The sequence below is a fragment of the Lutjanus erythropterus genome, chromosome 12 (assembly GCF_056507025.1).
Source record: "Lutjanus erythropterus isolate fLutEry1 chromosome 12, fLutEry1.hap2, whole genome shotgun sequence".
In the NCBI taxonomy this organism is placed as follows: Eukaryota; Metazoa; Chordata; class Actinopteri; order Lutjaniformes; family Lutjanidae; genus Lutjanus; species Lutjanus erythropterus.
In genome coordinates, this window is record NC_139328.1 from 1611052 (window position 1) to 1631514 (window position 20463).

General features: G+C 42.4%; 1 protein-coding gene across 1 annotated transcript; it reads left to right on the forward strand.

Annotated features, from left to right (window-relative positions):
• The first annotated feature begins 1694 nt into the window (after positions 1–1694).
• On the forward strand, positions 1695–14289 carry vcpip1 (valosin containing protein (p97)/p47 complex interacting protein 1). Its single transcript, XM_084731906.1, has 3 exons — positions 1695–4566; positions 9729–9815; positions 11038–14289. The coding sequence occupies exons 1-3, from the start codon at positions 1914–1916 to the stop codon at positions 11826–11828; spliced, it is 3531 nt and encodes a 1176-aa protein (XP_084588032.1). The 5' UTR covers positions 1695–1913; the 3' UTR covers positions 11829–14289.
• The last annotated feature ends 6174 nt before the right edge of the window (positions 14290–20463 follow it).

The following is a 20463-nucleotide window of genomic DNA, read 5'->3' on the forward strand; positions in this document are numbered from 1 at the left end:
GTTGGCTGCAACACTGGTTCTCAAATTCTGCTCTGGGCTCCATGATTCAGATTCATTTATCTAAATTATCATCTTATTTACTAATTTATTCATTTCACAAACAGCTTCTTAGTTCTAGTAATCATTTATTGACTTTTGGGCATTATAATAACATTAAAAATATATTTATTCATATAGCACCTTTATAAACAGAGTTTACAAAGTACTTTGACAGACAAAGCACAAGACCAGGATACTCATAGAGGCAAAATAACAACAAAAGGCCAAGAAAGAGCAAGACAAACATCCAGCTAAATCTGAAGTGAAACTGTGTCCAGGGGATGAAAAAGCACCATTTCTTCTAAATGGTCCCTGCACTGTTTATTCATGGTGTAAATCAATAAACCAGGGGCAAAAGAAACTTTATTTTGACACCATCAGATGTTCAGAGACCTCCTGGAAATGACTGCTAATATTACTGCTTGTAGTGCAGTAAATTAATATCCAACACAAATACTCCCACTTTCAGTTTTACGTATTAAGTATAAGAATAAGTCAATCTTTATGATAAATGGGTCGAAAACAATATTTTACTTTTTTCACATTTGGTTAATGAGAAAAGTCACTTACATACACAGACTTATTAAATATATTTAATATTCCAATACCTGCAAGAGAATATAACAATAGTATTTGCAGTCCCTACATGTTTTGTGAGACTTTTGCAGGACAGTAATGTGTCCAAGGAATAGTCAATATTTAGAGCAAATGTTTTATTAAATGGCATCAACATAAAGTACAGGAAAGGAAAAGAAGGATACAGATTTTTTAGACATTTGATTAGACATTGCTCCTTTTTCTTGTCAGTAATAAAGTGAAAATGTATATACATAATGTTATAATTGATCTTGGTCTTCTTTGTTTTAATTGCATTCCTCATGTTTGTTTGTTTGTTTGTTCTGTAACTGTCTTCTCACTGATTAATAAAACGAAACATCAACAACAAAAAGAGTTTCAGTTTAGCAGCACTCTCTATCCAACAGGCTACAAGCTAAGCTAACAAACAAACTCCAGTTGGAAGTGTCGTTGACCCCAAAGTCAGTGAGTTTCATACAAACCGCACTGCATCACTAAACTGTGTGAACACCCGGAGCCAAGAAAAGTCTTTTTAAATACATTCTGGGGACCAAATTTCCGAAAAACCTTTTGAAATAATCCATCCAGCCTACTCAATCTGCCATTATTTTGGTTTTGTCTAGAAGGGAACTCTAGACCCGCAAAAGATCTCGCGAGAGGGGCCGTTTTGACCAAAAACATGATCTTTCCCTGACCGTAAGCAACTGTGTTTTGTTCGTAAACCTAGCCAGATTTTCACCACGGCGTTGTCACATTATAAAACGTATCTAGTTCGTATAACATGAACAATAAAGAAACAACGCATACAACTCTCGCGAGAGATACGGAAATTAAGGGTTCTCTTCTAGACACAACATGAATCTGCCTTATTACTTCCTGACACAACGAACCGTCATTGCGGCGCGTTGCATGCTGGTAGATGCAGTCATCTGAGAGACAACGTTGCCAATTTTCGTTGTTTAACAATAGGCATTTATTAAAATAAATAGATATTCTCTCGTATTATAGTCAAATTAGCTCGGGGTAAAAGTGAAAAGGTGGTAATTCTGATTTTTACATATAAATATTCAAGAGTAATTTCTCAGTAGAACTACAACTCCCACAACCTCACGTCATTACGTAGTTACGTTTAGCAACGGTCAGTTGCTAAAGAAAAAAACAGCCGCTTCCGTGTTGTTCTTGTGTTATTCTGGCAGATAAGTGTCGTTAGCGGAGTGAAGCTCGTCTGACAGCCTCTCCGCGGTGAGACTATCATGATTCTGTGAAGCTGACACACACTTTCAGCTTGTTTCACCGACATGTCGCTGCTGCAGAGCTCCAAGAAGAAAGACAAGCGTATTCTGTCTGGTACCTGCCCAGACCCGAAATGTCAGGCGAGGCTCTTCTTCCCCGCTTACGGCTCCATTAGCATCGAGTGCACGGAGTGTGGTCAACGCCACGAGCAGAAGAACCTGTTAAATGTCGAGGAAGTGACGGATCCAGATGTTGTGCTCCACAATCTGCTCAGAAACGCCCTGCTCGGCGTCACCGGGGCCCCGAAGAAAGGCACGGAGCTGGTGAAAGTGATGGGGCTGTCTAATTACCACTGCAAGCTGCTGTCCCCGGTCCTCACTAGGTACGGCATGGATAAACAAACCGGCAAAGCCAAGCTGCTGAGGGACATGAACCAAGGTGAGATGTTTGACTGCTCGCTCCTTGGGGACAGAGCTTTCCTGATTGAGCCGGACCATGTGTCCACCATGGGCTATGGTAAGGACAGGTCAGGGAGCCTCATATACCTCCATGACACTCTGGAGGAGATCAAGAAGGCCAATGGCAACAGAGAATGTCTCATCCCGGTCCATGTGGATGGAGATGGACATTGCCTGGTCCACGCTGTGTCCAGAGCGCTGGTGGGCAGAGAACTGTTCTGGCACGCGTTGAGAGAGAACCTGAAACAGAACTTCAAGCAGAACCTGGACCGCTACAAGGCCCTCTTTCAGGATTTTATTGACGCTGCAGAATGGGAGGACATCATCAATGAGTGTGACCCCCTGTTTATCCCCCCTGAAGGCGTGCCGCTGGGATTACGCAACATCCACATTTTTGGCTTAGCCAACGTTCTCCACCGACCCATCATCCTGCTGGACTCCCTGAGTGGGATGAGGAGCTCTGGGGATTACTCGGCCACCTTTCTGCCCGGGCTCGTGCCCGAGGAGCAGTGCAGGGGCAAAGACGGGAAGCTCAACAAACCCATCTGCATCGCCTGGAGCAGCTCTGGCAGGAACCACTACATCCCTCTGGTGGGGATCAAGAACACGGTGCTGCCCAAACTGCCAGCCCGCCTGCTGCCCAAGGCGTGGGGCGTGCCTCAGGAGCTCATCAGGAAGTACATCAAGCTGGAGCCAGACGGGAGCTGCGTGATCGGCGGCGACCGCAGCTTGCAGGATAAATATCTGATGAGGCTGGTCAACGCCATGGAGGAAGTGTTCATGGAGAAGCACAGCATCCATCCGTCGCTGGTGGCTGATGTGCATCAGTATGTCTACAGGCGGACTGGCGTGATCGGCATCCAGCCTGAGGAGGTGACGGAGGCAGCAAAGAAGTCAGTGATGGAGAACAGGCTGCACCGGTGCCTGATCTGCAGCGCCCTATCAGAGCTCCATGTACCACAAGAGTGGCTGGTTCCTGGTGGGAAGCTCTACAATCTTGCCAAATCCACTCACGGTCAGCTGCGACCAGACAAAAACTACAGCTTCCCCCTCAACAACGTGGTCTGCTCCTACGACCCCCAGAGAGACGTCCTCGTCCCAGATTATAAACTGAGCTCCCTCAACACCTGCAACTGGTGTCACGGCACATCAGTCCGCCACATCCACGGCAGCGGGTCGGTGGTTTACCTTGACGGGGACAGAACCAACACTCGCTCCCAGGGGGGGAAGTGTGGTTGTGGCTTCAAGCATTTTTGGGAGGGGAAGGAGTACGACAACCTCCCTGAAGCCTTCCCTATCACGCTGGAGTGGGGGGGTCGGGTGGTCAGAGAGACTGTGTACTGGTTCCAGTATGAGACAGACCCGGCGTTGAACAGCAACGTGTACGACGTGGCCATGAAGCTGGTCACCAAGCACTTCCCAGGTGAGTTTGGCAGCGAGATCCTGGTGCAGAAAGTTGTTAACACCATCCTGCACCACACCGCCAAGAAGAATCCAGATGAGTACAATCCAGTGTCCATCGATGGGGCTCATGCCCAGCGTCTCACAGACACGGCGGAGACGCAGCAGGTGGTGGACCCGCAGCCACCCACTAAGATCATCCTGACTGGTCAGAAAGCAAAGACGCTCCACAAAGAGGAGCTGACGATGAGCCGGGCAGAGCGCAGCATCCAACAGAGCATCAGCGAGCAGGCCTTCGTCACTCAGAAGCGACGGACTGACAAGCTGAAGCAGGAGCAGAAGGGACACGGCCGGACGTCTTCCCCTGGTGGATCTCCGGAAACCTCCTCCTCATCAGCTCCGGCCACGCCCACCAAATCCTCCTCTTCCCCCTCCGCGTCCAATAAGGAGAAGAAGATCCGAGTGACCACCAGTGATGGTAGGCAGGCCATGCTGACCCTGCAGGCCCATACCACCTTCTCAGAGCTGCAGAGGAGCATCGCCAACCAGTTCAGCGTGCCGCCGGCGCAGCAGTTCATCCGCTACGGCTTCCCACCCAAAGAGCTGGCCCCCCCGAAAGACGGCGAGGAGAACGAGCCGGTGGCGCTGCAGCACGGCGACAGGGTGACAGTGGAGATACTGAGGGGCCCCGAGGATCAGAGCCCCGCAGCCTCCATACCCCGAGCCTCCAGCTCACACTCCGCCCTGCACTCGGTGAAGAGCGAGGACGCCATGACGTCCAGCAGGATGAGCAGTCGGGAACTCCAGGACAGCATCGACCTTGAGATGTCCTCCCTGTGTCTCCTAGCAACCTTGATGGGTAAGCATCAAAGAGTGTGACATGTAGGCCACCTCCCCTGAGATGTCCCCCCTCATACTGATGAAAGTTCCCGAGTTTAGTTCTGAGAGTTGACTAAAAGAGATAAACTGAGTGAAGTTATCCAGGTAGCGTGTGGCAAATCACTTTATCAGCTGAACTAAGTCTGCAACTAATGATTATTTACAGTATTGATTTTTTTAACTAATCAGTGAAACAAACGGTCAGCTGGTATGAAAAAATAAGAAAGCTGACACTATTTGAACATTGGCTCAAATATTTTAAATTAAATTTTTTAACTTGATTATGTTCGTTCATGCTGTGGTTAAAAAAGTCATGTTGTGATTATTTTGACTGAAACTGTGATTATGATATGCAATACAATTAGTGGAAATGATCATCTATGCATAACAATTTTAATTTTCACTGATGATGTGACATTTTTTGGGGTCTGCACCAAACAAACCTGTTTTCTTTCATCTGGAGGATTTGTAGGTCAGGACGTCCCAGCAGCATTCATTATAATGCTGTTCTCTCAAACATTTGACCTTTATCAAAAAATTGCAGGGTTCTGTGATTTAGATTTTACACTTGGCCATATTGTGATTTTGATAATGATACTGATTCCATGGCCTTTTTCCCTCCCTGAAACAACTAACTTGTTAATAAAACATTTGTATGGATGCACCAACATAACCATCTAAAAAACATGACGGTCAAACTGAGAAACAAGTATTCTACTGGCATGAAGGAAGAAATACACAACCTGCAACATGACTCAGTTATTCAGTACTGCTGCTTCTTTTAATTTAAATGTTTTCACACACAACTTTTAGCAGCATCTTAAATGGTCAGCAACACTTAAACAGTCAAAATTAAATTTATTCAATGCGATAAATTACATAAATGTCACTCAGCTGTTTTGCTTTTTCCTCCTTGATCTTAAAATAATTCAACACAGCTGACATGATGACAGCACTGCTGACAGGTCTCGCTCACGTTTAGCGACTGTTCATGTGACACACGCTGCTCATCTGTGTTAATGTGACACGTCTTTCTTTGCAGCATGACGCTCAAAGTTTAGTCAAGCATTTCTGTGATAGTTCAGGCTGATGGATGCATTGCATAGTAGTGGACAGATACTGAGTATCAGATCAGTGCATCCTCCTGTGTTCTGCAAAGAAAAAATACTGCTTTTACTACAGGAGTCTGGTGGCTTTGGGCAGAGTGGTATTTCTAGTTTATTGTTTATTTATGTAACAGCAGCCTCATGTCAGAAAAGGCTGTCAGACAGAAAGGTAAAGTGGTAAAAATATTCCAAATACAGCAAACACTTGAAGTTGAACTGATCTTGATCTCATTAGGTGGCTGAAATATGTTTTGCTGCTGACCCTGTCCACAGCAGTACATTGCTTAGCTTCCTACACCGGGGGGGGACTTTGAACAAAATGATCACAAAGTTGAGGATGACTTTAAAAGCTGAGTTTATTGCATAATAATAAGCCGTGTAACCTACGACCTGTGCAAAACATTAGCAGACCATGGACACAGTGTGCAGGATTCATTGCTGCACTTTAATCTTTCTTGGCTCGGAGAGAAATTTCACCATGGCATCATGATATGGATTTGTTTTAAAATGATGTCAGATCAACAAATTGGAACTTAACCATGGGTAGTCAGGCGCAGCCACAGGCTGTATATGGGATTCTTCAACTGTTCTGCATCCCAACCAGATTTTCTGTTTGCCATCATTTTTTTGCAAGTGGTTTAGCTTCAGTTGGACCCTCACAAGTCTGCCCATCTTACTTCTCTCTCATCTACCCTTCTCACTTCTTCCCTGTCTGTATTTTTGTTGGGCTCTGGAGTTTTGGTCAAAAACATTTGAATTTTTCTTGGCATTAAAAAGTTTTTTCAGGCCTTGTGGCTCACCAGATCTGTACAAATATCGGGGAAACGTTGTTTCAGTTTTCATATGGACTACTGTCTGTTGTTTTAAAACAGACATGGAAAAAGTGTGACTGTATCCTTTAAGGATGTAATATAATGTGATATAACAGCAATTTGTTTTGCAAGTTCAAACATCTCAACTCCAGCAGACGTGTCTTCGTTTCATTTTGCACATCTGGAGTCAAACTACATCCGTTTGACATTTTTTTTGCCTCTAAATTTCACCTCACGTTGATTATATTTACATGCACAAACTATTCAGTTTGTCACACTTAATATGAACTAATATTCCTGCATGCAGCCTTGCAGCATGCTCCCATCATAGAAGAGTGGAGCTGCTTGAGCCATTCTGCTTCTTTGCTGCAAACAGTATTTTGTCATCATTTTCCACTCGTCCTAGACTTTGACTGTGCAAACACAGCCTCTTTCTTTCAGCCATCTTCTTGCAAAGGTCGCCTTTGTGATATTTGTGCAAATCCAAGATCCTGCTGACATCCAAGTCTTTCATCATGTTTAAAAGTAGGTGTATTTCTCCTGCTAGCTAGAAATCTGGGCTTTTCTTTTGTCTGCATCTCTCCCCCAGCCTTACAAACTATTTGATTTGTTTATAGCACAGAGCTGACCATAAACAGGCAGGAGGCTGTAAAAACCCCAACCGAGACACATATTCTGAATATACGCTGCATATTTGTGCAAAGAAATAACCCTAACCTGAATAATACCCACATATCCCACATGACTTAATCAGAAAATGCTCCAGTCAGAATAAGGTGAGAATATCCAAATGGAATATACTATTTACATGACCTGCATCAAATTCAGAATATGATAATATTCTGAGTAAAAGTGGAAAATTAGCGTGGATGCAAACGTCACTGTTTAATGCAGCTGAGTGGTCACTGTCACTGTATGTATGGAGTGACACGCAGGCAGTGAGAAACTGTTGCTCTTCCACTCTGCTCACACAGTCTTGTCCAGGTGTTCAGCACACATGCATGCTGCTTCCTGATTGGTCACAGCAGGCAGGTGAATAACAAACTGCAGGTTATCAGCTGAGCGGCTCATGGAGCTCGCAGGTTGCAGGTGACGCCCATCACAGCGTCTGTTTCTGATCAGCTGCCCTGAACGCTACCAGAAAATCTGTGTGTGTGTGTGTGTGTGCGTGTGTGTGTACCACTATCTGTGTGTGCGTGCACTCTCATTGTGCTGACTCAGGCATCTCGACCCCTCCCCGTCTCACCTGCCAACAGGGTCAAAGGTCGCGGCTGCATTCTGATAAACAGGTCGGCCGGCCAACAGTCAGCGTCTGTCGATATTCAGGAAGGTTTCAGCTGCTCTCTGAACGCTCCGCAGGCCTGACGCTGCACTTCCTGTTAGCAGGAGCCCATATTCAATAATCCTCCAGTCTGGTTCAAAAACAAAACCTCTGCTCAGCAGACGGAGCGATGTGTCTTCACACTGAGAGTTTCTACAGTATCAGAACCTAATATCCTGTCTAGTTAGGTTCTCATACAGAGGCACTATTTCTGATACTATACTGTTTTTTTTACTTTGCCATAAAACACAACCAATTTTTGGAGCTGTTGCCAAAATTAGGGAGTAAAAATATATATACCAGCTGATATTCTGTATACAGAGTATATATATATATATATATATATATATATATATATATATATATCTTTATACAGGTTACCAGGGGAACCCCAGAAGTGTTTTTTTGAAGGTCTCCAGATGAAGGCACTATTGATTATTTATTATTGTGTGTACAGAGTTTTTAATTTTAAGGAAAAAAGTGCCAAACATTTGCAGCTGAAGATGCTGCTTCTCTTTGTCTTGTATGACAGTTAACTGAATATCTGATGGTCAAAACAAAACATCTGTGGACACCTTGTAATAGACATTGTTCACTCTCCAGTGTAGTTACAATATTCACTTTATAATAATATTGAAGAATTATTGATCGACTAATCACTCAGTCAGCGCACCTCGCAGGTGACGTCAGCTGAAGTCTGTGAGCGTTCAGGGCTTAAGGCTTTAAATTGTGCCAGTTCAAAAAAAATGAGTATGACATGCACAGTCATGCATTTCATACCAACCATCTCAAGTAAAACTTTGGTATCACAATTAGTGGTGAACAGATTAAATCAGCTGGTTGATATTCTGGCACTGTGGGATAATCAGTATCAGCTGATGTGTGCACTCACAGGGCTGAGAAACAAATTGTGTGCAGACTAGTTAGTTTGTTAGAATTTATTGTAAAGAAAGAAAAACAGTAAAAGTTGTTTTGAGTGACTTTTGCTTTATTAAAATAAAGTAATATATTATTAATCCCTGAAAAGACACTAAATAATTAGTTAAAGTTTGTGTCACATCAGATGTAATTGAATTGTGGTCATTCTAAACACTGAGGCAGCTGTTTTACCGTCACACTATTTTTACTGCTGGGTCGTATTTTTGATCGCGAGCCGTGTTGTTTTACTCAGCAGCTTCATTAGAGACACTCAGAGATGTGGTGACACCAGCAGACACACATTAACAAGAGGATGTATGACAGGAGGAAGAGACACGAGCAGCTGGACGGCTTCAGAAAACACACGTTTAACTCTAAAACTGAGATCACTGAGGAGACAAGAGGAGCGTAAAGGTGAAGCAGGGTTGCAACTAAAGGTTATTTTGACTTAGAACTGAAACAGTGTGTTGATGATAAATAACTAATTGATCATCAGAATATTAATCACCAACTATTGTTATCATTAAATGATTATTTAACTTCATTTTTCAAAGTATGAGTTCCAGACATTTGCAGCTGGAGATGATGCTTGTAATGAAGATCTTTTACTGTTCAATATAGTTAAGATATTCAGTTTATAATAATATAAAACAGAAAATGAGAAATCATCACATTGGAGAAGGTGGCAGCTATTGATCACCTAATCATTTAGTCAACACATTGTTTCAGTAAGAATCACCATTAGTTGCAGCCCCGTTTCATTTTTTCCTTCATTTACAATTTTATGATATGAATGTTTGAAATAGACATTTTTATGTGTATTTTCTTTTTCACTTCCGGTGGTTGAACTGTGTCAGAGGTGTGTTTTAAACTTGTCTGCCTGTTTGACTGCTCCTGGAGAAAAATACTGTCTCTATAACTGACAAACCAAACTACAGAAACTCTGTAGTCTTTTGTGTGATCAGTTTCTTTCTGTCTCTTCCAGGTGAGGATGTTTGGTCGTACGCAAAGAAGCTGCCGCACTTATTCCAGCAAGGTGGCGTCTTCTACAACATAGTCAAGAAAGACATGGGTATGTTTGTTTTCACTTGACTCGGTGTGTTTACAGGCACCTCAGTGACAGGTCACAGTCAGCTTGGGATGGGGAGGAATCTGATTACTCACCTGATCCATGTGTTCACAAAATGCTGAAAAAAGTTAGTATCTTACATCAGTAGATGCCCAATAGAAACGGGCTTAGAAGGCAGATGGTTAGTTTGTGTGCAAACCCTGATTTCCAAAAAAATGATGCTGTTCAAAACTTAAATAAAATCAGAATGTAATGATGTACAGATCCTTCTATTTAACTGAAGACAGTACAAAGGTAAGATATTTAATAATCAAACAAATTAACGTTATTGTTTTTTGTAAATATTCAGAATTTGATGCTTGTAACACGTTCCAAAAAAGTTGTGACAGGAGCAACAAAAGACGTTCCAAAAACACCTGAATGTTCCACAGGTAAACAGGTAACACACTAATCATGGACGTCGTGTCCTCCGGGCTAAAGAGGAAAAGGACCATCTAGATTGTTCCCAGCACTGACTTCAACAGACAGCAGCTGTGATGGTATGGAGGTGTGTTAGTGCCCATGGCATCATGGGTAACTGTCACATCTGTGAAGGCCACATTAATGCTGAAAGGAACATACAGGTTTTGGAGCGACATATGCTGCCATCCAGACGACGTCTTTTCAGAGACGTCCCTGATTATTTCAGCGAGACGATGCAGAGACACATTGTGGACGTGTTCCAACAGCGTGTCTTTGTAGTAACAGAGTTCAGGTACTAGACTGAGCTGCCTGCAGTCCAGACCTGTCTCCCATTGAAAATGTGTGGTGCATTATGAAGCACAACATAAGATGATGCATCACAGTGATAAACATCCTCCCCTCACAACTTTTTTGGAAGGTTGTTGCAGACATTGAATTCAGAGTTGATGCCTGTTACTCAGTTTAAATACACAAACAGACAAATTATATGAAACATGATTAGTATATTGTGTATGTTGAAACTGATCTCATATGGAGCACAGACTAAGATGGTCATGTACGTAGTCTGTCTGTAACTGTTGTCATAGTAACAAGTCCCTCCAAATCTGGAAAAGTGCATCTTATTGTCAGTTAACTGCATCATGAACCGGACGTTTCATGGTGAACCAAAAAGCTTCTCTGAATTATAATGAAATTGTTGATATAATTATGATTTTAGATGAGAGCTGTCTTGATATCTGTCTGTGATCTTTGTTTCTTTCAGGCCTGATGGACGGGAAACACTGCACGCTGCCTCACCTGACCGGCAAAACGTTTGTTTATAACGCAGCAGAGGAGCGTCTGGAGCTCTGTGTGGACGCTGCCGGTCACTTCCCCGTCGGCCCTGATGTGGAGGAGCTGGTGAAGGAGGCTCTGGTGCAGCTGCGCTCAGAGGCGGCCAACAGGGGCAGCAGAGAAGGGAGTCCATCACACGGTGTTCTGCGGCTGGGCAGCGGCGGCGTGGTTCGTAAGAAGGAGCAGCTGCAGAGTGTCACCGCCTTTCAGGGTAAAGGTCACTCTCTGGGCAGCGCCGGGAGCTCCTCCCCTCCAGAACACCGGCCCATCACACGCCAGCACAGCAGCGGTGTGGATCTGAGCGCCAGCGTGTCCCGAGGACCCCCAGACCTGTCGGACATCCCCGAGGACGCCACCAGGGAGTTGGTCCGCATGGCTCCGGGCTTCGTCACCATGAAGGATGGGCGCGGTCTGGACCCCAGCCTGATGGAGCAGCAGCGAAGGAAGCTGCAGGAGATGGTCTCCTCCATCCAGGCCTCCATGGAGCGCCACCTCAGAGAGCAGCAGAGCGCCGCTGCAGGGGGCGGGGCCAGCCAGGAGCGGACAGACGGGACTAAGGCGGGTGCAGGCCAACCAGCGTCCACGGTCGACCATGAAGCTCCAGCCGCAGCGGGCGTGACAGCGGCCGACAAACCAGACGGGAAGACGGAGGAACTGGAGGATATGGAGAGTCAGGACGCCGAGCAGAGCAACGCCACCGAACCCATGGATCACTCCTGATCACTCCTGAGCCCCAGCACCGCCACGCCCCCCGCCCCGCCTCGCCGGCACCTTTGGGTCATAACGCCTCAGGTCGGATCCTAAAGCTTTGGTCTTCATCGTGTTTCGTTGTCTTTACTGCATGACTAAAGAGCGAGCCGACCGTCCTCACCCGTCTGCAGACTCGGGGTGGGACGATATATTGTGACACACTCTCTGCGATACATCATCGACCCTCTCACACCAACACTGAGGCTGCTGCTGTGTGTGTGTTTAAACTCAATGCACTTTGGTACACACTCTCTCATCTGAACTGTTCACACACTCTGTCAAACCTCACAATGCAGTAAATAATAAACACAACGTGATTGATTCCTGCTTTTGAGAGAAATTATTTTGCCTTTTTAGGATAAGTTTTTCTCCCGAGTTGATGATGTATCGTCGACGACTGTCTTGCAATATATCGCAGTGTCGCCTGCGTGATTCCCACTTGCAGACGTCTAACACTCGCTAGAAGCGCACCGAAGCCCGGGGGTGAAAACCCGCTCGGGTTCATGTGTGAGACGCATTCCTGTAGATAGAAGAATCCTCTGAGTCTTAATCTGCCGCCAGGAGCAGAGCTGCTGCTCGCCGGCGGCTTTAACGTCCTGCAGACATGCTTCCGTCAGAGTGCACGCTCTGAGAAGTGCACCAACGCCTTCATCGCCGAAACCTGCTTGTCCACCGTCCGTCCGTCTGTCTGAGGATGGGAAGAACTCTGATCTGTGTTTGCTTGACTGCCTGAAATTTTACAAGTCCTCCCTCCTTCTAAAACAGTCACCACTTAAAGTTGAGACGTTTAACATTCTTGTTGAGGCGAAGCACCTGAATCCAGCTGCAGAACAACCTGTGCAGGTGAGGAGAGCAACAGCTGCCGTCACTTTGACACTTGTGCCTTCTGCAGGTAAAGAGAGTGACCGTTTGTAAAAGAGGTTTTTTTTTTACATTTTAAACCTCTAAAATGTTTGTTTTGCTTAAAGCTACTACAAGAAGATCTTAAGTCTTTATGAAACGGTCTCAGTTTAATACTGGTGCCCCTGTATGACCTACAGAAGTTAACAGATTCATCTGCAAGAAGATCAGCTGTTTCTTTATAGTTATTATTTAACTATCCACCATCCAACGACTCAGATTCTCCTTGAAATCAGCTGAAACAAGCATTTTCACAGACAGGGTTACAGTGAGCAGTACGTCAGCCAGTTAAAAAGAAGCAAATTGAGATTTTTATTCATATAGATTTATTTTTTTCCATTATATTTTGTAGTTATTATCATAAAAACCCAACCAGTTTTGTCCACAGGCGCCTCCAAAACCGACAAAATGTAGAAGTTCCTTGTAGAAGCTTTAATACAGTGAAACAACTTTTATTCTTCTTTGAGTTGTTATTAAATTCCTTTAAATTAAATTGTATCGCTAGAACAGGTTAGGCCAGTTCTACGAATAATTAATAGTCCTGAGCAGAGGGGTGGACAACTAGACTTGGACTTTAACACCAGTGACTCGTGACTTGTCTTGGACTTGAGCCTTTTTACTTGAAAATACTTGATAACTTCCATCAAGCCCAAAGATTTTTAAAAGTCTGTTATTTAAAAAGAATCGGTTCATTTCCCTTCATTTCCAGGATCAGCTGGCGTTAAGGCTGCGTTCACACTGCGGACAAAAACTGGGTCAATCTGTTTTTCTTCTTCTTTTTCCTCATATGTGACTCAGATCTATTTTGTTTTGTTTTTTCCTGACAGTGTGAGCAACACAAATCACATGAAAGTTCTGATTCAGTTCTGATTTGGACTTCAACGTTACCAACTGCCCATTTACAAATTGTCTTTTTATCAGCAGATTTTCAAATAACAGCGAGGACTAAAGTTAAGTGTCATGATTTATCTAGGGCTGCAACATCTGTAAAATGTCAGAAAAGTCCAACGTGATGTCTTAAAACATCTGAAGATATTCAGTTTAGTGTGATAATAAACAAAGGAAAGCAGGAAAATCTCCATACTTGAGAGCCTGAAAACAGTATTGTCTATAAAATCTCAGAAAACAGTGAAAAATGTGAGTCCAAGATTCTCAGTATCCAAGGTAGTGTCTTAAATGTCTTGTGTTGTCCTTCCAAAACCAAAGACATCCAGTTTGATATAATAATAAATGGAGAAAAATGTAGAACCTCCATATTTGAGAGGCTGAAAAAAGATTAACTTCCCTGACATGACATTTTACTTGTCCCGGGCAAGTGGACAGTCCTTACTGATGAGTCCTGACTTTTTTTTTTTTGGCGGTGTGACCTCAGTGTGAGCAGTCTTATCAGCAACTCTTACGTCACTCGCTCGCCCTTTAGTGTCTCGCTGCGAGACTGTTGTGTAGAGGAGCTGACAGATGTTCAGGACTGTGACCGGTTCACACTGGAATCTGATTGGCCAATTTTAAAGGGTGATGTGAACAGCCTTAATTCCCCCAAACCACTTTGTTTGAACCAGATTGACGGCGTCCAACGAGGCTGCAGTGGGACAACATGAGACCAAAGATAATTTTGTTAATGTAGAAAAACTACATGTGATTAAAACTTCGTTCGACATTTAAAGTTCCACAGAGAAAGTAAGTCGAGGCGCTGTCATTAAAATGGTGTTACGTTTGGTGAAGAGTACATCATGACTTGTTTTTGACTTGAAACTCCAGGACTTAGGACTTGAGACTTACTTGTGACCTGCAGAACAATGACTTGGTCCCTCTGCTCATAAGACACATGTGGCTGCTGGTCAAGTTCCTGAAAAAGCTTCACGTGTTGCCTGTTTTGTTCGTGTTTACAGGGAAATTCATTTCATTTATAAACCTCCTCAGAAGCAAACGCTCTCAGCTGAATTATGTTTCAGTGACACAGTGTTGTTCGTATAAAAGCCTCACACACATTCAAAGAAATCTACAAACACTCTTTATCTGCAGGAGGCACAATTTTCAAATTATTTCTACAGCAGAGTCATGCCTCTGTTCACCGGGGTCTCTTTCTTCCAACATTTCTGAAAAGCTGAAACAGTAAAATTAAAACAGCTGCTGTAACTGACAAAATACTCTGTTCGTCTTTAAGTTCATGTTATAATCTGTTTCAGTTTTTGAGGAAACTCTTAAGAAACTGGAAGAAGCATCATTTCTCTGAACTGTTGCTGGTGCAGGTGTGTTGAACTGCTGTGAGCAAACAGCGCCCCCCTGTGGAGAATCTCTGTGAGTGAGTTAACAGCTGCTTGAATGAGGTGCTTCACATCTAAAACACAAAAACATTAGTGGACTTGGCTTAATAAACACCCAAATATATCAAACTGCAAGGAGATTCTTCAGTGAAGGAAAACCCATCATATATTTTCCTCTTTTTTCTAAAGTGTCTTTACTGTATCTACTTTAAGCGTAAATGTACGTTGCTAAAAAGCAGTTAAAGTTGGCCAGTGGAAAGTAAGAGAATGATTAATGATCAAGTGTGTTTTCTCTGTTCAAACATTCATTTTTTTCTTCTTCATTTCTTTAAAGGTGCGGTCACATTACAGAAGCTCTGAGAGGCAGCTGAGATTTTTTTTCCTGGTGATCCATTTTCTAAGTCTGATCTAAATTGTGTTAAAAAACACTTGCAGGGATAATTTTTCACTGCAGCGGGAGTAGAGGCGCAGGAAGCTCAGTGATTAGCACAGATTAAAATACATTTCTAACCAAAAGAGAGACATGACAGTGATGTTACACAACTTTGTAACACACATATATCACCTTACGTTAATAGTGCGTGTAGGAATTAAAAGTCACCTGGAGGAGAACCTGAATACTTTTACAGTAATACTATTTAAAACATAGTAGTTTGTAGTGGTGCACTTCAGCCTCTTGTGGCTGAAATGAGTATAACAACAACAAACAAAAACTTTTTTTTTTTTTCACCTAAAAACTTTTGTGTTTGACCAGAAAAGCTTTTTTCCCACAGATGGAAAAAGTAACTTTGAAGTATTTTCACCCACTCTTAAGTCAAAAACAAAGGCTACAGAAACAGGGTTTACATACGTCATCCCTCCATAAAACCAAACTGTCCCTCACACCCTCACAGGTGTAATGTGACCACACCTTTACTGTCATTGCTTCATCAGCTTTCTGTTTGAAACCCCCTTTTTAAAAAATCAGTATACGGCCAAAGATAAACCAGGTTCAAGATTTGAGTCCAGTTTAAAAAGCACTAGATGGATCTGATATTTGGTGAAGAGCTTCTGTCCTATGCAAAAAAAAAAAATGTCACTGATCTTCCAAAAAAACCCTAAATATGTACATGTGAGAATGACATGAAGGTGTTAAACCGTGTGGTTTCACAGCAGAGAGGTTGAGGGTAAATTTCCACAGAAAACTTCTCCCAGTGTGGTGACGCCAGATAAAAATAGACAGCAGATTTTTTTTAAATTTTATTTTCTCTGCTCGTCTTTAGTTCTGCAGCCAAACGTGGCAAAAAAAAAAAAAAAAAAAAGCCACGAGACGCGCTGACAAGCTGCCGCAGACGACTTTACGGACATCTAATCACAGTTTCAAAGCTGCTCGGGAAACATCAGTCAGGTTCCATTTTTAAAGCACGTTACCTCAGTTTGTTCCTCGTCTAATAATCAGTCTGTCTTTCACAGTTTGGACTCTGATTATGTTTCTACTCCTCACATACGAGTCTCATACCTGAGCTGGTTTTGTCAGGAGTAGATGAGAGGAACATGCAGCAGACTTTTTCACAAAACTTTGAACAAAGTCCCTTTTTTATCCTGCAGCTGCAAACTGTGAAGTATGTGGACAGCCCTGTCCTCAAGCCTGAGAGAATAAAATATAATAATAATAATAATAATAATAATAATAATAATAACAGGTCATTTTGAGACTAACTGATTATTTTGATACATTTTAGGATAAAAATAAGTCATTATATAGAGAAGTCATTATTTCAAGAAAGTTTCTCATTATGACGACTTCCAGGATGTTTCTTCATTTCACTGGCAGCAGTGTGCTTCCATATATTTCAAAAATGGTCCCAAAAAACTTGTTTTTCTGTTTCTCTGAGTTTTACAAGAATTACCTCTTCCAGGCTGAAACCAGAAGAGTGTATCCTAAAAAATAAAACAGGTTTTAGTCCATGTTGTGACTATATTCTTGCAGGGAAAACATTTTGCAGCAGCAGGATTAGAAAGTTTAGCTTTATGAAACAACCTACTGCAAGAACTAACAACACTTTCAAACACTTCCTTTAAAATGTCTGTTCTCTATGAAGAAAAGAACAACTTTGGCTTATCGTCTTTTTACGTTTTCTGATGTTATAAATGAAAAATTGTTTGAGTTCTTGAGAGGCAGAAATCACAGAAAGTATTTTCATTTTGGCACCTGGACAAGAAAGGAATCTGTGAAGTTGTGATTAGATGCTCATACAGACCCCTGCAGCTGTTTTCCCAGCATCCTTTGTGGCTCTTCTCCTTTTCAGAGTTTCATATGAAGGCTCAGAGTTCAGCGTCAGACGCCTGAACTGTAAATCTAGTTTATAAAGGAACAGTTTGACATTTTAGGAAATATGCGTCTTCTCCTTCTGAGAGTTCGATGTTCAGATTGGAACTGCTCTCAGGTTAGCTTAGCTTAGCATAAAGACTGGGAACGGGGAGAAATGGTGAGCCTGGCTCCAGCTTCCAGCACCTCTAAAACTCACTAACATGTTCTGTCTTGTTTAAAACAGAAGTGTTGTGGTTTTCAGAGGTTTATGTGCTGGACTGTAGATTTTATGCTAAGCTAAGCAAAGCAACTGTTGGCACTAGCTTCATATTTATCATACACACGAGGTATCAGTCACAAAAAAGCTATATTTTCAAAAATGTTAAACTATTCCTTTAAAAATGACTTTAAAAAGTCCGTTTACACTTTTATTGCCAACAAACTGTTTTCCCACGCCTCTGTGTTGCGTTCAGAGTGACATGGTTCTGTTGGAGGAACGATCATCAGGCCTTAAAATCTGTTCATTTTACATCGAGGTTCTTTTTGATTTAGTTTTAACTGTGTTGCTTTTACCTCAGACTTCATTTTATTTTAGCAACAATGCTCATGTTTGACCTTAAAGGGACGGTTCAGGCTTTTTGAAGTGTGGCTGTATGAGGTGTTTATCCATACTCAGTGTTTTAACCACAGTAGACGGCGGCTGACGCCCCCAGTTTGGAGAAGCAGCAGGAGTACTGGTCTAAGATGTTTGCAGTTAGATGGCAACCTCGAGAAGTTTTCCACATATAAAAGAGGTGGATTCAAACAAACAGAGGACTGTCACCCAGGAGACCAGGATCTGAGTCCTGTGTGAAACCAAAAGTTAACCTAGAGTTATTTAAAGGTTTAAGTTACGTAAAATAACATTGTTATGTATGTGAATTCTGTTACATCGTGTACTTATTTTCCTCCAATCATGACTGTTCCCTAAACACACTCAAGTGGTTTTCATGGCTAAATCTAACCAAACTGCAGCTTTAACCGTGTGTGTGACGCCATGGGACTTATTTAATGTAGTTAAGTTCTGATAAGCCTGACACTGCTGGTACTCTCCACCGTTCACGTATGTTCTCCTGCAGAGGTGTTAGGTGGTGTTGATGATACAAGCCAGATATCACAGTCTCTCTCTCAACCAAAGTCCATTGTCAAAAACAGTAATTATACCCTGCAGGAGAGTAGTAGTTGGTTGACTGCTGCCTCAGTGGGTTAGTTTTGTTTGTGTTCTCGTGTGACTTCTGTGTTTCAAAAGGTTTGTTTAGAATGATCAGATTCACACAGTAACACAAACTAACTAACAGATCAAAGCAGCAGCAGACCAGCAACTCTTGTGTTCTGTGAGGTAAAATTACTGATTTTGCCAGTGGAGTTTGGTTTGGCGAGAGAGAGAGAGAGAGAGGGAGAGGGAGAGGGAGAGAGAGAGAGATTTGGCTTATATAAAAAAGTCAAAAAAGTTTGTCTTACATCAAGGTAAAGTGGTAAAAATATTGTAAATATAACGTACAGTTGTTTTTAGTTGTGTAAAACGCGTGTTGCTGCTGACCCTGTCCACAGCAGTACGCTGCTCAGTGATCCTGCTGCTTCTCCAAACTGGGGGCGAGTCGACCGGCGTCTACTGTAGGTAACACAGACTGTGGATAAATACTTTATACACTCACGCTTCAAATAACACGAACTATCCCTTTAAAAATCACTTAGTTTCACCTTTTTGTTTTTTTGTGGTTTGGCGAAAAAAAAAATCTCAAAAGTCTCAAAATGTGAATCGCAGTTGTTTCGTTTTCAGCTCTGAGGTTTATTTTGCCGTTGAGGTGAAGAATTGCAAGACTCAGCACTTTGTTTGAGAAAAAGAGGGAATGTTAGCGTAGCATGCTCATATTAGCTACAGCCTGAATCATCATCATCATCATCATCATCAGTCAGAGAGGAAAGCGGTCGGTCGCTCAGACGAATCAAAAAGAAGAAAAGTGTGCTCAGACGACACTGCTGTAACAGACTTGAAGTTTTTCTTTGTGACTGCTGTACTAATGACATGAATTGTAATCCAGTTGTATAATAGTATATATTGTAGTATATTTGGACCTGTACAGAAACACAGATTGTTCAGTTCCTTCAGTTCTTTTTTTTTTTTTTTTTGTTAACTTCTCTCTGGTTTGCTAATAAAATATTGATGATACACGGCTTCGACATCGCTGTTTGCATGTGTGATGAATTTTCAACCCCAACAATAAAATCACTTCCTTCACTTGTTTTTGTATTTTGTCGTCACTGACGGATTTTTCTGTTTGTCTGTTACAAAAGTCGATGATGATGATGTTTGTTCTCGTCTGTGCTTTAACATCAGTGTTGTCCATTTTCTAAACACCGTGTGACTGTTTGAGACGCAGGTTTCACTTTAACTCGACTAAAAATCAACCTGCAGGACAGCTGAAAAAAAAGTATAAATTCTCTGATTTGGCATCTTTTCTGGGTTCTCAGATTGATGGATAGATTTTTATTTCGAACATGTAACAAATAAAAAACATCTGAATTATGTTAAGAATAACAGACCAAAAACAGAAAAGCTTAACAACTGAGGAAAGTTTACATGCTGCATTATCTCATCATTCACACAAAACATACATATTTACTGTTGTTGACATTTTTCACCTTTTTCTGACATGTTACTAATCAATCAATGAATAAAAGATTAATTGACAATGAAAATAATAAATAAATAGTTGCAGCCCCATAAATGACTATATACAAAGATACACAAGTAGAGAAAAATATATGTACACAATGAACCTGGAAAAGGATCAACAAATCTCCATTGTTCTGTAAAAAAGGTGTATATCGAAATATTGATTGAATATTGATATAATATTGATATGTTGCTCAGCCCTACTCTTTGTAACTTCCTCTCCTTCTCAGTTGTCAGTCTTGAATGAGGTCGGCATTAGGACCCAGAGCAGCTCAGTCCGCGCAGTAAATATAGCAGCAGCAGCGTGTTGATCGGAGCAGCTGTGGGTCAAGAGGAGACCTGAAGAGACCGGATCGACCTGAAGCCTCCGTCCTCCGTCTGCACGAGCGAACAGGAAACACTTTCCTGTGAAAAACCTCACGGAGAGGAGAGGAG